General features: G+C 42.2%; 1 protein-coding gene across 1 annotated transcript in view; it reads left to right on the top strand.

Annotated features, from left to right (window-relative positions):
• The window catches only part of CLIC6 (chloride intracellular channel 6), a 30,802-nt gene continuing 11,512 nt past the window's right edge, over positions 1–19,290 (top strand). Inside the window, exon 1 of the mRNA XM_036402733.1 lies at positions 1–2,385. Coding sequence (XP_036258626.1) covers positions 1–2,385 — 2,385 coding nt within the window. The remainder of the gene's footprint in view (positions 2,386–19,290) is intronic.

Below are 19,290 nucleotides of genomic sequence, written 5' to 3'. Positions count from 1 at the left end.
ATGGCGGAGAGCCCGGGGCGGCCCCCGGAGAGCAGCGATGTCCCGCGGGAGGGAGGCGAGGACGGGGCGGCGGCGGGGACTCGGCCCGGGCTGTGCCCCGAGGGGGCGGCCGAGCCCCCGGACGGGCCCGCGGAGCGGCCGCGGCTGAGCGCGGAGGGGGCGCCGGAGCCGCCCGGGGACAGCGGCTCCCCCGAGAGCCCGGGGACAGCGAGCGGGGACAGCCCGGGGACACCGAGCGGGGACAGCCCGGGGCACGAGGGGCGGCCAGGCGGGGAGCCGGGGGTGATGGACGGGCCCGAGGCGGGCAGGGCAGAGCCCGAGGGAGAGGCGGGGGCAGCGGCGGAGCCTGAGGGAGCAGCGCCGGGGGGGATGGAGCCCGAGGACGCGGCTGAGAGCCCGGCGGGGATGGCGCAGGAAGAGGCAGCCCCGGCAGCGACAGAGCCCGAGGACGGAGCCGCAGCCCCGGCAGGGACGGAGCCCGAGGGCGCAGGGGTTGCTCCGACGGGGACGGAGCCCGAGAAAGCAGCACCGGCGGGGACGGAGCCTGAGGGAGAGGCGGTGGCACCGGCGGGGACGGAGCCCCAGGTGAGAGAGGCGGTGAGGGAGGAAGGTCCGGCGGAGAGAGAGCCCCAGGAGGCGGCCACGACTGTCCCGGCAGAAGCAGAGCCTGAGGAGGCTGCGGCGACAGCCCCGGTGGGGACAGAGCCCGGGGAAGGAGAGGGGACATCGCCATCGAGGACAGAGCCCGGGGGAGCACAGGCAACAGCCCCGGTGGGGACAGAGCCCGGGGAAGGAGAGGGGACATCGCCATCGAGGACAGAGTCCGGGGAAGCACAGGCGACAGCCCCGGTAGGGACAGAGCCCGGGGGAGCACAGGCGACAGCCCTGGTGGGGACAGAGTCTGGGGAAGCAGAGGGGACATCGCCATCGAGGACAGAGCCCGGAGTGGCGGTGGGACAGGCGGGCCCAGAGGGGACAGAGCCCGAGGAGGATGTCGCGACAGCCCCGTCCGGGACAGATCCCGAGGAAGCTCCGAGGGAGGAAGTCCCGCCGGGGACAGTCCCTGAAGATGCGGTGCAAGAGGCAGCCCCGACGGGGAGAGAGCCTGAGGAGGCCGTGGGGACAGCTCCAGCGGGGACAGTCCCCGAGGATGAAGTGCGGGAGGAGGCCCCAGCGGGGACAGTTCCCGAGGAGGCGGTGCAGGAGGAAGCCCCGTCTGATGTGACAATTCCCAAGGATGAAGGGCAGGAGGCAGCCCCGGCTGGAGTGCCAGCTCTGGAGGATGAGGTGCAGGAGGCAGCCCCGGCTGCTGTGACGGTCCCCGAAGAGGCGTTGGGGACAGTCCCTAAGGATGAGCTGCAGGAAGCAGCTCCGGCTGGGACAGTTCCCGAGGAGGGAGCGGCCCCGCTGGGGACAGTCCCTGAGGGTGAGGGGCAGGAGGCAGCTCAGGCAGGGACAATTGCTGAGGAGGTGCTGGCGACAGTCCCCAAGGATGTGGTGCAGGAGAGAGCTCCAGCAGGGACAGTGCCTAAGGATGAGGTGCAGGAGGAAACCCCAGCAGGGACAGTCCCCGAGGAGGCGCTGGGGGCAATCCCCAAGGATGAGGAGCAGGAGGCAGCCCCGGGTGATGTGACAATTCCCAAGGATGAAGTGCAGGAGGCGGTCCCGGTTTCTGGGACAGTCACCGAGGAGGTGTTGGGGACAATCCCCAGGGATGTGGTGCGAGAGACAGCTCCAGCAGGGACAGTCCCCGAGGAGGCACTGGGGACAATCCCCAAGGATGCGGTGCAGCAGGCAGCTCCAGCAGGGACAGTCCCCAAGGATGAAGTGCAGGAGGCAGCTCCGGGTGAGGTGACAGTCCCCAAGGATGCCGTCCTGGCAGGTACAGTCCCTGAGGATGCGGTGCAGGCGGCAGCCCCGGATGATGTGACAGTTCCCAAGGATGCGGTGCAGGAGGCAGCTCCAGCAGGGACAATCCCCAAGGATGAAGTGCAGGAGGCAGCCCCAGATGATGTGACAGTCCCCGAGGATGCTGTCCCGGGTCATGGGCCAGTCCCCGAGGATGCTGTTGCAGCAGGGACGGTCCCTGCGGAGGGCAGCGCGGAGGCTCCCGAGAGCCGCGGGGCAGCACAGGTGGCCTTGCCCGGCTGTCCCCCGTCCCCGGGCGGCCCCGGTGGCGAGGCGGAGGCAGAGGCGGAGCGGGGACCACCAGCCCCGGCGGGGACGGGAGCCCCGGGCCCCGAGAGCAGCTGGGATCGGAGCCTGAACGGGGAGCAGGAGCGGGAGCAGCTCCGGGAGGACGGGACGGGCTCGCCGGGCGCCCCGGAGGAGGAGGAGGAGGATGAGGATGAGAAGCAGGACCACGACATCTCCCTCTTCGTCAAGGTAAGGGTGAGGGGCTGCCGGGGAATCTCCGCAGGGAATCTCCCCTTCCTGATAATGTTCTGAGAAACATCAGCCTCAGGAAGAACCCCCTGGAAGAACAAAACACCAGAATTCCCTGCAGGCTTTCACTGGGTGCTCCCTGATTTCCATTAGCCCGTGGAACAATATAATTTATTTCCTTTAGGTAACAATTCCCATTACCCCAGGTGTTCCAAAGGAACCTGTGGGGAGGAATTTGAGGGTGGCAGGTGCAGGGCCAGCCTGGCTAAGGTGATCTGGTCATTAAAGCCCGATGTAAACTTGTCTCTGCCGCCTCATTCCTTCAGGAATCGCTGGCACGAGGAGCTCTCAGCGGATTTTCAGATCTCCAAAATGCAGGGAGAGGGGCTCTCCTCACAGGGGCTGGGAGGGAAGAACCTGGGAAATGTCATTTCAAATGCAATGCTGGGATTTTCTATTTTCTAACATGAATTACAGGTGACATTTAGAGAATTGTCCCAAATTTTGGCAAGGCTGAACTCACAGTCAGTAAAGAGCATCCCTTGGAATTGTCCAGTTTGTGTTTGTTTGAAGGGAAGGTTTGGGTAACAGGGGAATAGGGGGGAAAAAAAAGGAGGGGAAAACTAAATTGATTTTTGATATTTTATTGAGTAGAGCTTTAGATCTTTCTATCCTGTGCCTGGAATCCCACCAAAATCCCTGGGATTTGGCATGGGAATAGCAGCCATCCACAGAAGCTTTATAGATGGGGATTTTTGGTGTGTAGGGAGCATCTGGAGGTGATTTCTTCCCTCTTCTCTGACCCCTCTGGACTAAAATGTGGAGCAGGGTGGGACAAACATAAAGCTGAGGAAATAAACCTGGGGAAGCAGGAGGCATTTGGGACCTTCTCCTCCACAAACCATCCCATCCTGTACCTCCTGAGCTGGCTGAGGCTGCTTCTGCCAGCCAGAATTCACAGTAAAATTAAAATTAAAATTAACATTAAAATTAACATTAAAACTTTGTGCCTTCTACTTTATGGGAGGAAAACATGGCCAAAATGAGAGAGCAGCCTAGAGAACAAGACCATTTGTTATGACTCTGTGGTCCCCAAATATTAGGATTAAACATGGGCTTTGGAAATCTTTGTGAATTCATAAAGGCAGAAGGAGAAGGGAGGAGCATTTTTGTGATGGGCTTCATATTGGTAATTTAAGAATGCCTAGAAAACAATCCAGCTGCTTTTCTAATTATTTCTGTATTACAAAGCTTGAGTATTTTACCTCACCTGGAGCTGGATTTTTGTAGTTGGGCTTGGATTAGTTTTTAGTCAGAGACTGGCATGAGTTTCTCCAGGAAAAGGGAAAAAAATCCAACTGGAGAGCTCAGTGTCTCCCCAGGCACCAAAATGGCCGTGCCATGGTTTGATAGCACAACAGAAATACAGAAGAATATAAAAACAAACCCCAAAATGGGGGAAAATGCATAAAAAAAGAGCACAGGAACAGAACTGGAATAATCCTGGCAGTTCCCCTGCTGGGGAAGATTTCCCCAGGCCAGGCCCACATTAAGATGCTGTGGCAGTGATCATACTCTGAGAACTCATCATCAGCCTCAGGAAGAACAAACCACCAGAATTCCCTGCAGGCTTTCACTGGGTGCTCCCTGATTTCCATTAGCTCATGGAACAATATAATTTATCTCCTTTAGGTAACAATACCCTTTATTCCAGGTATTTCAAAGGCAAATGTTCCCAAAGGTCACCCAGATATCCTCTTCTTGGGAATTCAGTGTCCCTGGTACCTTGTGCTCTCTGCTCTTCAAGGGCTTTTTTCCCCTTCTGTAGCCAAAGCTCTTTATTGATAAGAAAACTTCTGTAAATGTCAGATTTTTTTTTTTTACCTTTTGAATATACTTGAACTCTCACTCAGATTCACTCCATTGATTTTTAAGCAATAGAAAATTTATTTAAGACTTAAGAGCTTATTTCTTAATTGAAATTTCTATCTAATTATTTATAGAGGGAAAACTCAACAGAATCACAGCTGCAGATTTCAGAATTCCAAAGATTCCCAAGGATTTCTCTGTACCACAAACATTTGGCCAAAGAGCCCAGCTGGAGCACAAGGCCTTGCTCATCTCCCTCAGTTTCAGGGTTAAATGGATTTTAGTCAAAGCTGGCCATGAGCACAAGGCAATAGATTTTATCCAAGGAAAAGCAGGGGGATTTATCCACTTTGGTGACATTCTTGGTCTCTCCATCATTTCTCTACATTCAGAGGATGATTTCATTCCCATCAGAGACAGAGGGATTTGGCTGCAGCAGAATTTCCCTGAGGTACCCTCGAGTGACTTTACACAGAGCAGTGCAGAGTCACAGAAAGGGCTGAAAAATGGGAAAGGAAAAGCTTTGCTGGGAGTACAGAAATGGGAACAACTGCATCCCTGCCCCCAGGGTCTGTGCCCAGCTGGAATGGCAAAGGGGGTTTCCTACCAAAAAAAATAAAAAAATAATCTTCTTTTCTCTGATGTGATGAATCTGGGGCTTAAATGGAACTTAGATTATGAAGCAGGAACTGAATTTTGAGTGTTGTAGGTAAGAAATCCGTGGGCAGCAGGAGCTCAGCTCCCTGAACGCCCGGATGCATTTTCAGTGGAGTCTGGGCTGCACCTGGTGCTTGGTGTAAACATTGGAATTGTCACCACTGAGGAGGTGCTGGTGCTGAAAAATCTTGATTTTTCCTCCTCACTCAGGGTGTAACTGGGTAAGGTGAGTGTGGTGCACAGCCAGGAACTGTTGTGCTGTGTCCAAATGCAGGTGGGCAGCTCTTTATGGGCCTTTCTTGGTGCAGATTCACCACAGGAGCTCAGTGATCTCAATATATTATTTCAGTGATCTCAATAAGGGAAATTAAAGATTTCTGTGTGCAGAAACCTTGTCTGCAGCAGAAATTCCCTGCACTGCTCCTGAGATACCCTTGAGTGCCTTTAGACTCCCTGTAACTTGTGCAGAGTTACAGAAAGGGCTGTAAAATGAGAAAGGAAGAGCTTTGCTGGGAGTACAGGAATGGGAACAGCTGCATCCCTGCCTCCAGGGCCTGTGCCCAGCTGGAATGGCAATGGGGGTTCTGTTCCCTTTTGTTCCACCAGCAGCACACATGGGGGTTCTGCTCCCTTCTCCCCACTCCCTCTTCTTCTCCTTCCTGAGCTCCACTCCTTGGACCTCAAGGTGCCACTTTAAAAACCCTGACATTTGTTTGTAAGTTGCTTCCCTCCACCATTCCTTTGGATATTTTCATTTGCATTTTAAGTGAAACTTCTGCTTTTTTAATTGAGGAGTAATTAAAACTTTGCGCTGGGGACAAGGAGGGCACGGGGCACAGCTGGGACTCCATGGGCTGGGAGGGCTTTTCCTATTGTATTTGGATTTGAGTTTCCTATTGTATTTCCTATTCCTATTGTATCTGGGTTTCCCCCAGATGAAGGAAGGAGTGATGAATCTGGCTCCATGTTCTCAGAAGGCTAATTTATTATTTTAAGATACTATATTATATTAAAGAATTACATTATAATATAATTATAAATATAATATATTATAATATCATACTGTAATTATTAATATAATATAATACTATATATATTATATTATATTATATTATATTATATTATATTATATTATATTATATTATATTATATTATATTATATTATATTATATTATATTATATTATATTATATTATATTATATTATATTGTGAATACTAAAGAATATAGAAAGGATACTTACAGAAGGCTAAAAAGATAATAATGAAAACTTGTGACTCTCTCCAAAGTCCTGACACAGCTTGGCCCTGATTGGCCAGTGAGTGAAAATAATTCACAGCAGAATCCAATGAAACAATCACCTGTGGGTGAACAATCTCCAAACACATTCCAAAGGAGCAAAACACATGAGAAGCAAATGGGATAAGAATTGTTTTCCTTTTCCTCTGAGGTTTCTCAGCTTCCCAGGAGAAAAATCCTGGGGAAAAGGGATTTTCCTAGAGAGTGTGAATGCCACATTTTCCAGCCCCAGGGATCTGGGGATTCTGTGAGAGTTATCCCAGAAGAAAGAAACCCTAATGCCGGAGAGAGGCCCTGCCCTGGGGCAGCACAGGAGCAGCCCCGAGGCTGGAGGTGCCCAGAGCGGCTCCAGCCCCGGCTGCTCAGCCCTGAGCCCTGCGGGGCTGCCCAGCAGGAGCAGCAGAGCCCCAGAGCTGCTGCTCCAGGCCTGCCTGCGCTGCTCTGGGCTCTGTGGCTGCACAAAAAGCTCCAAAAGAGCATTTCTCCCAAGCCAGAGCAGGAAGTTGGCTCCTTTCCCGTGGGTATTTACCCTCTCACTGCTCCCTTTGAATGTTTTTTTCATGGCAATTCCAGGTTCCCTAAAGCAGCTTAGAGGAGCTGGCATTACAAATTCCATTCCTAACTCCCTGGGTTGTTGCTGGGTGCTCCATGAGCAGCAGCTTCTCTGGGGGTGGGAGTGAGGTGGGCTGCAAGATTCCCCCCAGCCCAAACCTTTCTGTGGTTCTGTGATTCCAGGAGGGGCTGAGGGAGCTGGGAAGGGGCTCAGCCTGGAGAAAAGGAGGCTCAGGGGGGACTTCCCTGGCAGGACGGGCAGTGAGGTGGGGCTGGACTCTGCTGCCCTTTCCCAAGAGGAAATGGCCCTAAATTGCACCAGGGGAGGCTCCCATTGGAGATTGGAAACATTTTTTCCCCCTAAGAGTGGTCAGGCCTTGGGCTGAGCTGCCCAGGGAGCTTTGGAGTCCCTGGAATTGTCCCAGAGGAGTCTGGATGTGGCCTTGCGGACAGGGACAGGGTTTGGGTTGGTCCTGGTGGGGATGGGTGATCCTAAAGGGCTCTTCCCACCTTGATGATTCTGGGATTTAGACAACTGACAGACCAACATCCTTTCCAGATTGGCATAAACCAACAGACAGAAATCAGTGATCAGAAATAGGAAGGTGCATCTAAGTTATTTTTGTACGATTTAGTTGGAATCACTGATTGGTTTGGGTTGGAAAGGGCCTCAAAGCCCATCCAGTGCCACCTCTGCCATGGCAGGGACACCTTCCACTATTCCAGATTGTTCCAAGCCCTGTCCAACCTGGCCCTGGACACTGCCAGGGATAAGGGAACCACAACCCCTTTGGGTTAACATTTCCTGCAATCATCCTTTGCCTGGAAGTGTTAAATAATCTCTGTGTTCCCCCAGGACTGTTCAGGCCTCAGGCCTCTGCTCATGCCCAGGGCCCATCTCTGTGCTTTGAAGGTTGGTTTTAGCACCACCCCCCCAAAAAAAAAAAAAGAAAAAAAAAAAAAAGAAGGAAAGTCAAGGTCTTCAAAGCTTCCTGGCCCTATTCCTATTTTTACTTCCTCCCTGCAGTAAAGCCCCACACCATGTGTTCTGCTTTAAGCACAAGCTTAGAGTCACGTGCAGTGTAAGCCCCCGCTAAGCAGGGAGCCCTCTCCTGATCCAGGCCCAGCACTCAGCCTGGATTTGGGGCTGCCTGGAACCAGCAGAGTCTCCTGACAGATCAGCCAGTGCCAAATTCCACCCCTGGGGCCTCTGCTCCTGAATTTTGTCTTTGCACAAGCTTGCTCGTATAAACAGCAGCACAGAGCAGACCAAGGGTGCAAGTTCTGCTTGGTGCTCTCAGCCCCTGCTTGGCTGAAATTCCACTTCAGCCCCCTCAGCTCCTGCTGAATTTCACTTCTCTGAAATTCCACTTCAGCCCCTAAATCCTGTGGGAGAGCCTCAGCTTTGCTCAGGAGCCTCTCTGGGGTGTCCCTGTGGATGTGGGACATGGCTCATGGGTCATGGTGGGACTGGGTGAGCTGGAAGGGTTTTTCCAAATATCTCATCATTTTGGGATGAGGGGATCATCCTGCAGCTCTGCCAGGGAGTTCTCACTCTGCCAAAAAATATCCCATTTTTTTGAGGTTTGATTGATTGTTACAGACATATTTTTTTATGAAAAATCCTTTTGCTAGGATCTTTTCTCCTGAGAAGCTGAGAGGCCTCAGAAACAAAATGTAACCAATGGTTATCTGCTGCTGTGGAATGCAACAGGTGCATCTGGGATTGCTCTCATGTGGTTGTTTCTAATTAATGGCCAATCACAGTCAGCTGGCTCAGACTCTGGTCAGTCACAAGATTTTATTATCATTCCACTTCCATTCTATTCTTTGCTAGCTTTCTCATGAACTCCTTTCTTCTATTCTTTTAGTGTAGGTTTAATATATCAATATAATATAGTATAGTATAGTATAGTATAGTATAATATAATATAATATAATATAATATAATATAATATAATATAATATAATATAAATAATAAAATAATAAATCAGCCTTCTGAAACATGGAGTCAAAATTCTCATCTCTTCCCTCATCCTGGGATCCACAAACCACATATTGATGTTTTCTGTCGAGGAATAACAAACCAGTCTAGAGAACTCCTGGCATCCACAAATATAAAATATCAGAGTGTGGGGAGTGATGTTCTGGAAAGGGATTTGACCAATTGCTTGTAAAATATATCTATACTAAAATAAAATTATTAAAAACATCAGGGGGAGTTTTGGAAAGGGCATTCTTTAAATAAAAATGTGTAGTAGGTGGTGTCCCTGCCCATGGCAGAGGGTTGGAATGAGGTGATCTTTAAGGTCCTTCCAACCCAAACCATTCTCTGATTCCATAAGTACAATTTTTATGGAAATACCAGTGTGAGGCCTTTCCTCCAGTGTTGTGTGGACCATGCAAATCTATCTTTATGACTCTTTCTTGGTTTAAATTCTGTCAAGCACACACAAGTGATAATGGAAGTTCTCAGTTAGCCCGGGATTTTTCAGGATACTTATTCCTGGTGATGCCACCTGGAATTGCAGTTTTTAACCACAGAGAGCCTGTGGGAAACAGATTTATTAAAAAAAATTTAAATTTTTAAAAAATTTTTCTGACCCCATCTCTGGGTCAGAAAAAAAAAATCCAACAAATGACCCCTCTCCTTCAGAGCTGGGAAGGGGAATCAGGCAGAGAAAGGAAAATTAGAGTTTATGGAGGGGGAAGTGAAGCATGGAGACTTCTGAGTAATAAACTGAGTTTATTCCCTGTGTTTTCCCTGGGAAGGTCCTACAGATGAATTTTTTCCCCCCCTGAGGGTTTTGGGGCACTGCCCAGGGAATGGGCACAGCCCTGAGGCTGCCAGGGATGCCCAGGCTGGGCTTGGTGGGCTCTGGGCCGGGCAGGGCTGGCACTGGGGGATCCCTGCGGGTCCCTGCAGCTCAGGACAATCCCTGATTATTTAAAAATTAATTACTTGTCCTCCTGAGTCTGCTCAAGGGAATGCCCTGGGAAGGTGACCCAAAATCTCCTTGCTGAGATGACCAAATGTCCCCCTGTGCTAAGGCCCTGTGCGCATTTCCATTTGCAATCTGATTATTTCCTGATAAAGACTCAGCTCAAGGGGCTCTGTTCCACTTGCTCTCAATGACAGCACTGTCTCAGCACTGGCAGTTTTAATTCCTTCCCAAAAATGCTGATTTTCTCCAAGAAAACACCTTCACACAGCCTGGCACTGCTGGTGCAGGCACAGGGACAAAGGTGGAATTTCCCTTTTTGCTTCATTTCTCTCCACATTTGAGCACATGTAAGAATATTGCAAATATTTAGAAGTGGAATTGTCAGAGACCAGAGCCTAAAAGCAGAATGGGAGCAGTGAAAGTGAAGCCTTCCCTGAGTTATTCAAATGGGGCAGTTATAAATGAGTTAAACATTGACTCAGATTTCAGAGAAATTCCCATTTGTGTCTTGGTCAATCATTGACATTTCCCTGCTGGCTGCTGTGGAAATGATTTTTAAAATTTTCTGTACTTTGTAAATACAGAAAAATCAGTTTTTTCATAATGGGGAAGATGAAACTCAAAACAGGCTCCAAATATACCCAAAATTCTTCAACATTTTCATAGGAATTGGAACTTACACTGGGAATGGAAATTCAGTTTTATTTCAACTTTTACATGTTCCTGGAGGGCACCTTCCCTCTGCTGCTGACAGAGTTTATTTCATTCTTTCTATGTGGACGAAAACATCACATTTTATTCCATTTCTATTTGGACAAAAACATCACATTTTATTCTATTTCTATTCTATTTTAGTCTTTCTATGTGGATCAAAACATCACATTTTATTCTGTTTCTATTCTATTTTATTCTTTCTATTTGGACCAAAACATCACAAATTATTTGAGGTGAAAAAAAAGTCCCCCACTCTTTCAATATTTCACTTTTACCTCTTGATTTAAATTAGGAATATCATTGGCAAAGTATTTTCTGCCTGAAGCTTCACAAAAGAGCTTCTTCATCTTCTTATTTCTTAGAATTCTTGAAGTATTCTTACTGTTCTTTAGTATTTCTTATTTATTTACTTATTGGTTTCCAGCACAAATCATATTATATTTATGAAATTATATTATACATATAATTTATATATATTGTTTTGTTGGTATGTATTGTAGACCATATATATGTAATAATTTAATACATTATTATTTAGTTTATTAATTCATTTTATAATTTGTTAGAATACATATACTATTTATATGTATTTTTATATTACATATAATTTATAATTTCAGTTTTAATGAATTTATTGCATATAATTTCTTACAAAGAATTAATACACATATAACATTGATATACATATCAATTTAGAAATATAATTTATAGTTTATATATATAATATATATAATTATACATAATTTATAGTTTACATACTATTTATTATTTATATTTATAGTTTACATACTATTTAGTATTTAGTATTTACATACTATTAATTACATATTTATTATATGTATTAATTATTATATTACATAGCATGTACAATTTCAGTTTTTACTGAATTCATTACATATAATTTCTTACATAGAATTTATACATATAAATAAAATTGATATGCATATCAATTTAGAAATATAATTTATAGTTTATATATACATATATAATATATAACTGTATATAATTTATAGTTTACATACTATTTATATGTATTAATTATTATATTCCATAGAATTTATAATTTCAGTTTTTACTGGATTTATTACATGTAATTTCTTACTCAGAATATATGTACATATATAAAATTGATATGCACATCAAATATATACATATACATATATAATATATAATTATATATAATTTATCATTTATATCCTTACTATTTATATGCATTAATTATTATATTCCATAGAATTTAGAAATTCAGTTTATACTGAATTTATTACATATAATTTCTTACAAAGAATTTATACACATATAAAATTGATATGCATATCAATTTAGAAATATAATTATATATAATTTATAGTTTACATACTATTTCTTATTTAGTATTTAGTATTTAAATACTATTAATTACATTTTTATTACATATATTAATTATTATATTCAATAGAATTCATAATCTCAATTTTTAGTGAATTTATTACATATAATTTCTTACAAAGAATTTATAGACATAAATAAAATTGATATGCATATCAATTTAGAAATATAATTTATAGTTTATATATATAATATATAATTATATATTATAGTTTATATACATACTATTTATATGTATTGATTATTATATTAGACGTAATTTATAATTTCAGGTTTTACTGAATTTATTACATAGTATTTTTTACAAAGAATTTATATATACATATATAAAATATGTAAAAAAATTTCTATATACACATATATAAAATTGATATGGATATCAGTTTAGAAATATAATTTATAGTTTTTGTAAATATAGAAGTGTATAGATAGTTTTTAATGTCATTTTTAATGCAGTATTTGTATTTAGCTTGGAGCAGCCCAGCAGTGTGGCAGGGTCAGTGTGAATGCAGTGTACAACAGGAAATCCCCTTTAATCCCCTTTCCCCAGCCCTGGAGCCCTTTTTCAGGAGCACAAACCCCTTTTGTTGCAGTAATTCCCTGCCAGGATCCCCGCGGGATGTGCGGGGTGGTTTTGTCCCCAGGCTGAGCTGGGATTAGGAGCAGCAGGGAGGGACAGAGCCCAAATTCCTGCCCAGGATAAAGGGTAAGAGCCTTTGGGCTGTGCTTGTGACCTGGGAGTGCTCCCAGAACATTCCTGTCAGGAAGGGAGCACCTGGAATGTTCTCTGCTCCCCCTCCATGGCCTTGGGCTGGAGAACAAACCCCTGCCCACAGAATTCCCAGCACAGGAGGTTGGAATTGCTGCCGCAGACCCAAAGCACTGACCTGGAACTGAGTGCACCTGCCCTGCTTGAAGGGCTCGGGGTTTCTCCCACTCCTGCAAAGGCTTGGAAATAATCTTGAAAATCGAAATTAGGCTGGGGAAGGATGAAAGGAGTGATCAGAGCAGGCTGTGGGCGCTCCCAGCGATGGGGCAGCCTCCCACCCTCACAAGGAGGAATTTCCTCCTGAGAGGAGACAAAAATTCATCATCTGCTGAAAAAGCAAACCAATGGTGGTGACTCCAGTCACTGAGTGAGACACAAACCAGGGACAACCCAAAATGCAAATCAAAATTGCAAAATGGCAGTTTCTCCTGTAGGAGAAAGATGCTCCCAAATTGGGCAAGATTAATTGAAGCTCTGCTGAAGTGCAGCTCAAGTTTTTCAGACTTTCAGTGCACAATCTAATTTCCCATTTATTTTGCTATTTAATTTTCCCCCCATGCTCTGCTAAATCCTGTAGCTGCTGCAGTGGCTTTTAATGCAGGACTGGTGTAAGGAGACACATTTGAGAAAAGAAACCTGCAATTTGCATTTTGCCTTTGTAATTTCACTGGATTTTAGGGATTTAAAAAAAACTAAAACCCTGTAGAGAGCCATGGCTGTGGCTGGAAATTCCTGGGACACCATGAGGGGCCTGGCCCAAGGCAACAGCAGTGTTGTAAAATCACAGAATTTGTTCATTTTCCTCTTTTGTAGAGAGTGCTTTCACACATTAAATTTATCTTTAGTTTCCTAATTGTAGATAAGGTGAATATTAGTAAACCACAGCCTCTAAAAATGCAACACAAGAGATCTCACATTTTAATTTTTACCTGCACTCCCCTGCTTTTTGCTCACTTTACAGGATTCTCATTTAATAGTTCATTTATTTATCACCTTTATCAGAACTGGAAGGGTGTAGAAATATTGGGCAGGTTTTAATATCAAAATCAAATTTAAATGGGCATTTGATCTAAGCAGCATGACTGAGTTTAGGCCTTTTGTTTCTCATTATTTATAAAACAACTGGCCACTGGTAAAAAATTGAGTGCCATAAAGTTGCTTCTTAATGAAGGAGAATTTCCCCCTCTGCATCAAAAACATTTAATGGCTTACAGAGTGATGAAGTTAATTTCTGCAGTAATTATTTACCCATGGGCAGTAAATAAAGCAGGGAGAGAAGAAAAGAGCCCTGAGGCACACAGGGGAGAGAGGGAGCTGGATCCAGAGGGAAAATCCTGCCCTGGGAGAGTGGGAGGAGAATTCCCAAAAAATGAATGGAATGGAATGGAATAGAATAGAATAGAATAGAATAGAATAGAATAGAATAGAATAGAATAGAATAGAATAGAATTCCCAGAGCAGCTGGGGCTGCCCCTGCATCCCTGGCAGTGCCCAAGGCCAGGCTGGGCACTGGGGACAGTGGGAGGTGTCCCTGCCATGGCTGGGGTGGCACTGGATGAGTTTTAGGGTCCTTTCCAACCCAAACCATTCCATAATTCTATGAAATTACAGCTTCAGCCTCATTGTGCTCTCTGTGGTCTAGAGAGAATTAGAATTTCCAGGTGGATGTCACCCCCTTGAGCTGTGAGCACTGCTCAGTGCATAAAAACAGGGCTGAGGGAGATATCCCATAAAAATCCAACATAAATAATATGTTAAAAATAATATGTTAAAAATAATATGTTAAAAATATCCCATAAATAAATAATATGTTAAAAATAATATGTTAAAAATATCCCATAATATAAATAAAATAGTAAAAATATCCTAGAACATAAATATGTTAAAAATATCCCATAAATAAAGAATATGTTAAAAATATTCCATAACATAAATAATATCTCATAACTAAATAATAAATATCCCATAACATAAATAACTTTACATCATAAATATCCCATAAATAAATAATATGTTAAAAATATCCCATAAATATATAGTATGTTAAAAATATCCCATAAATAAATAATATCCCATAGATAAATAATAAATATCCCATAACATAAATAACTTTACATCATAAATATCCCATAAATAAATAATATGTTAAAAATATCCCATAAATATATAGTATGTTAAAAATATCCCATAACATAAATAATATCCCATAGATAAATAATAAATATCCCATAACATAAATAACTTTACATCATAAATATCCCATAAATAAATAATATGTTAAAAATATCCCATAAATATATAATGTGTTAAAAATAATACATAACATAAATAATATGTTAAAATATCCCATAAATAAATAATATGTTAAAAATATCCCACAACATAAATAATATCCCATAAATAAATAATAAATACCTCTTTACATAAATAACTTAAAGTCATAGATCTCCATAAATAAAATGTTAAAAATATCCCATAAACACTCAACATATCCAACTTTTTAAATCCTGGACATGGCCTGAGGATCAGGAGCATTCAAAGAACAATTTCCTGCTGAGAGCTTTATTGAGCACAGAAGTCATGAAACCTGAAATAAAATAATGGCAGGAGATTGATTCCAACACTGCATGAATGCAAGAATATCAAATCCCAGAAACCAAAACAGAATGGGAAGGCTTAAAAATGGAATTGTGGCTGTCAGGAGATCATCCATGGCTAGGATAAACATGGTGTAAAGTTAATTCCTGTCTGTGCAGGTGTAAAGTTAATTCCTTTTATCACCTTCAGTGTAAAGTTAATTCCCTTCATCACCTTCAGTGTAAAGTTAATTCTTTCCATCACCTTTAGTGTAAAGTTAATTCCTTTCTTTACCTTCAGTGTAAAGTTAATTCCTTTCTGTGCAGGTGTAAAGTTAATTCCTTTCTGTTCAGGCATAAATTTAATTCCTTTCTATGCAGATGTAAAGTTAATTCCTTTCTGTGCAGGTGTAAACTTAATTCCTTTCATCACCTCCAGTGTACAGTTAATTCCTTTCTTCACCTTCAGTGTAATGTAAATTCCTGTCTGTGCAGGTGTAAAGTTAATTCCTGTCATCACCTCCGGTGTAAAGTTAAAGATAATTTCTTTCTGTGCAAGTGTAAAGTTAAAGTTAATTCCTGTCTGTGCAGGTGTAAAGTTAATTCCTTTCTTCACCTCCAGTGTAAAGTTAATTCATTTCTTTCTTTAATTCCCAATTTCTTCATTAATTCCTTTCTTCACCTCCAGTGTAAACTTAATTCTTTTCTCCACCTTCAGTGTAAAGTTAATTCCTTTCTTCACCTTCAGTATAAAGTTAATTCCTTTCTGTGCAGGTGTAAAGTTAAAGCTAATTCCTTTCTTCACTTTCAGTGTAAACTTAATTCCTTTCTGTGCAGGTGTAAACTTAATTCCTTTTATCACCTTTAATGTAAAGTTAATTCCTTTTATCACCTTTAATGTAAAGTTAATTCCTTTTATCACCTTTAGTGTAAAGTTAATTCCTTTTATCACCTTCAGTGTAAAGTTAATTCCTTTCTTCACCTTCAGTATAAAGTTAATTCCTTTCTGTGCAGGTGTAAAGTTAAAGCTAATTCCTTTCTTCACTTTCAGTGTAATATTAATTCCTTTCTGTGCAGGTGTAAACTTAATTCCTTTTATCACCTTTAGTGTAAAGTTAATTCCTTCCATCACCTTCGCCTGCTCTCAGTTCTTTCCATCCTCTTTCCCCGGTGTCTCCTTTGGGTCAAAACCCTTTAATCCCCCCCGAGTTTTATTAAAACACTTCCAAAGATCCTCTGGCCTTCCCTCAGCCCTGCCCAGGGTCTGTGAACAGAATTTCTGTTTGATTTTAAGTGAGGAGAAGAATTTTCATTCCTTTTTTGTTCAGTACTGAGTTCATAGTGCCTGGATGCTGCTCTGAAGGTTTCTTGCCCCGTGTCCCTGAGGAGGAAGGAAACAACTTATAAATAATAATAATAACTAATAAATAATAGTATCTTATGAATTAATAATAGTAACTTAATTGGAGCAACCTGGGAGAGTGGAAAGTGCTTATTAAGTGAAAAAAATGAAGGGAAAATCCCTTTTTTTCTTTACCTGAAGGAGTGTGCAGCTGCTGTTTTCACCCCTCTCTTGTTGAACTTCCCTTTAGGGATGGCACACACAGCAAGAATCAACCCTGGAAGTGCCAAAAATACAATTTATCTGCAGAAATCACTAGCCACATTTTAATTTAAACTTTTTTAGGTTTTTTTTTCCCCTGCTATTTGGCTGAGAAAATAAACAGCAGCTGAAATATCTGATTTTAGTGCTGGGTGTTGGTGGGTAGGCAGAGCTCTGGGGCTGCTGAAAAGCATTGGAATAATAAGTGGCAAAATTGGGACTTTGGCCCTGAAAATGAATTTTTAATTGCAGCTTCTGTATCTTAAAAATCTTAAAATTCAGCCTGGAACATTTCAAGCCCAGTAGGTGGCATCAAAAGGGTTCTGTAAAATTCAGCTTTTGGGTGTTTGGTCTCCACCCGAGGCCATGGAATAAAAACAGAGAAAATTCCAGGTGATCCCTTCCTGACAAATAGCCCTGGATTGGAGACAATCTGACCCAAATAGAACATAAAATTTTTATAAGAGTTGCATTGAATGGACAGAAATGAATGATAATTTTAATTTTTATGGCATTTTTTAACAGCAGTACGGTTGCCAGACATAAGCAATTTTGAGTTTTTAAAACCTTTTTTTTTATAGCCAGTATATATTTTAAAATATTTAATATTATATATTTTTATTAAATAATATAAATAGTATATATATATAGAGAGAGATATATAAATAATAATATATTGCATTTATATTATATAAATATATTATTATATAAAATATATTGTTATAATATTTATATATAAATTATATCAATTTATAATATATATAAATTATTGTATATATTATAATAATTATAATATTTATACATTCTAATGGTTATAATATATAAATATATAAATATAATATTGTTGTATTTTTTAATATTGCTGAAACAGAAGTAAACTTGGTGGGGGGTTTTCAATGCTTTAATAATGTAGAAATCTGCAGAAACACTGCACAATCATCAGAAGTTTAAGAACCACTTTGTGTCCTACAGGAGTGGATGGGATGTTCTGTTCCTGGGATCACAGAGTGGTTTCTGCTGGGAAGAATATATATATATATATATAATTTATATAAAATTATATCTAAAATTTAATACCAAATGAATGTAAAATAATATAAATTTTAATATAAAATTAATATAAAATTTAGGTAAATTTATATTAATTACGCTTTATTAATTATTATATTAATTATATAAATTTATATCAATTAATTTATAGATTAATTTATAAATTTAATAATATATTTCTATATAAATTATACATAATTTATAAATTAATATAATTTATAAATTTTATATAAAATATTTGTATGCTTTTATATAAAATTTATATTACATGAAAGTAGATTTCTATAAAATTACGATTGATTAATTATTATATAAATCTATATAAATTTATATACTCGATATAATTTATATAAATTTATATACATTTTATATAAATTTTTCATAAAAATAATATAAAATTTTATATAAAAATTAGGTAAATTTATATAAAATTACACTTGATTAATTATTAAATTAATTATTAATTTTATACAATTTTATCTAAATTTATATAATTTATATCACACAAGTGGTCGGTCCTTGGGCTGAGCTGCCAGGGAGGTCTGGAGTCCCTGGAATTGTCCCAGAGCAGTCTGGATGTGGCCTTGGGGACAGGGCTTGGGGTGATGCTGGTGGGGCCGGGTGGTGCTGAAAGGTTCTTCCTGCCTCAGGAATTCTGGGATCAGCCTGAGCTCCTGAGCCTGAGCATGAACCTGAATTTTTGGGATTCTGATTCTGAGCCTGAATTCTGAGCCTGAGCCTGAATTCTGGGATCAGCCTGAGCTCCTGAGCCTGAATTCTGGGATTCTGGGATTCTGGGATTCTGATTCTGGGATCAGCCTGAGCTCCTGAGCCTGAATTCTGGGATTCTGGGATTCTGATTCTGGGATCAGCCTGAGCTCCTGAGCCTGAATTCTGGGATTCTGGGATTCTGGGATTCTGATTCTGGGATCAGCCTGAGCTCCTGAGCCTGAATTCTGGGATTCTGGGATTCTGATTCTGGGATCAGCCTGAGCTCCTGAGCCTGAATTCCGGGATTCTGGGATTCTGATTCTGGGATTCTGATTCTGGGATCAGCCTGAGCTCCTGAGCCTGAATTCTGGGATCAGCCTGAGCTCCTGAGCCTGAATTCCGGGATTCTGGGATTCTGATTCTGATTCTGGTTCTGGGATCAGCCTGAGCTCCTGAGCCTGAATTCTGGGATCAGCCTGAGCTCCTGAGCCTGAATTCCGGGATTCTGGGATTCTGATTCTGGGATCAGCCTGAGCTCCTGAGCCTGAATTCCGGGATTCTGGGATTCTGGGATTCTGATTCTGGGATCAGCCTGAGCTCCTGAGCCTGAATTCCGGGATTCTGGGATTCTGGTTCTGGGATCAGCCTGAGCTCCTGAGCCTGAATTCCGGGATTCTGGGATTCTGATTCTGATTCTGATTCTGGGATCAGCCTGAGCTCCTGAGCCTGAATTCCGGGATCAGCCTGAGCTCCTGAGCCTGAATTCTGGGATTCTGGGATTCTGGTTCTGGGA

The sequence above is a fragment of the Molothrus ater genome, chromosome 2, assembly GCF_012460135.2.
Source record: "Molothrus ater isolate BHLD 08-10-18 breed brown headed cowbird chromosome 2, BPBGC_Mater_1.1, whole genome shotgun sequence".
In the NCBI taxonomy this organism is placed as follows: Eukaryota; Metazoa; Chordata; class Aves; order Passeriformes; family Icteridae; genus Molothrus; species Molothrus ater.
The sequence above is the reverse complement of the archived record's forward strand: the minus strand, read 5'-3'. Positions and strand labels throughout refer to the sequence as shown.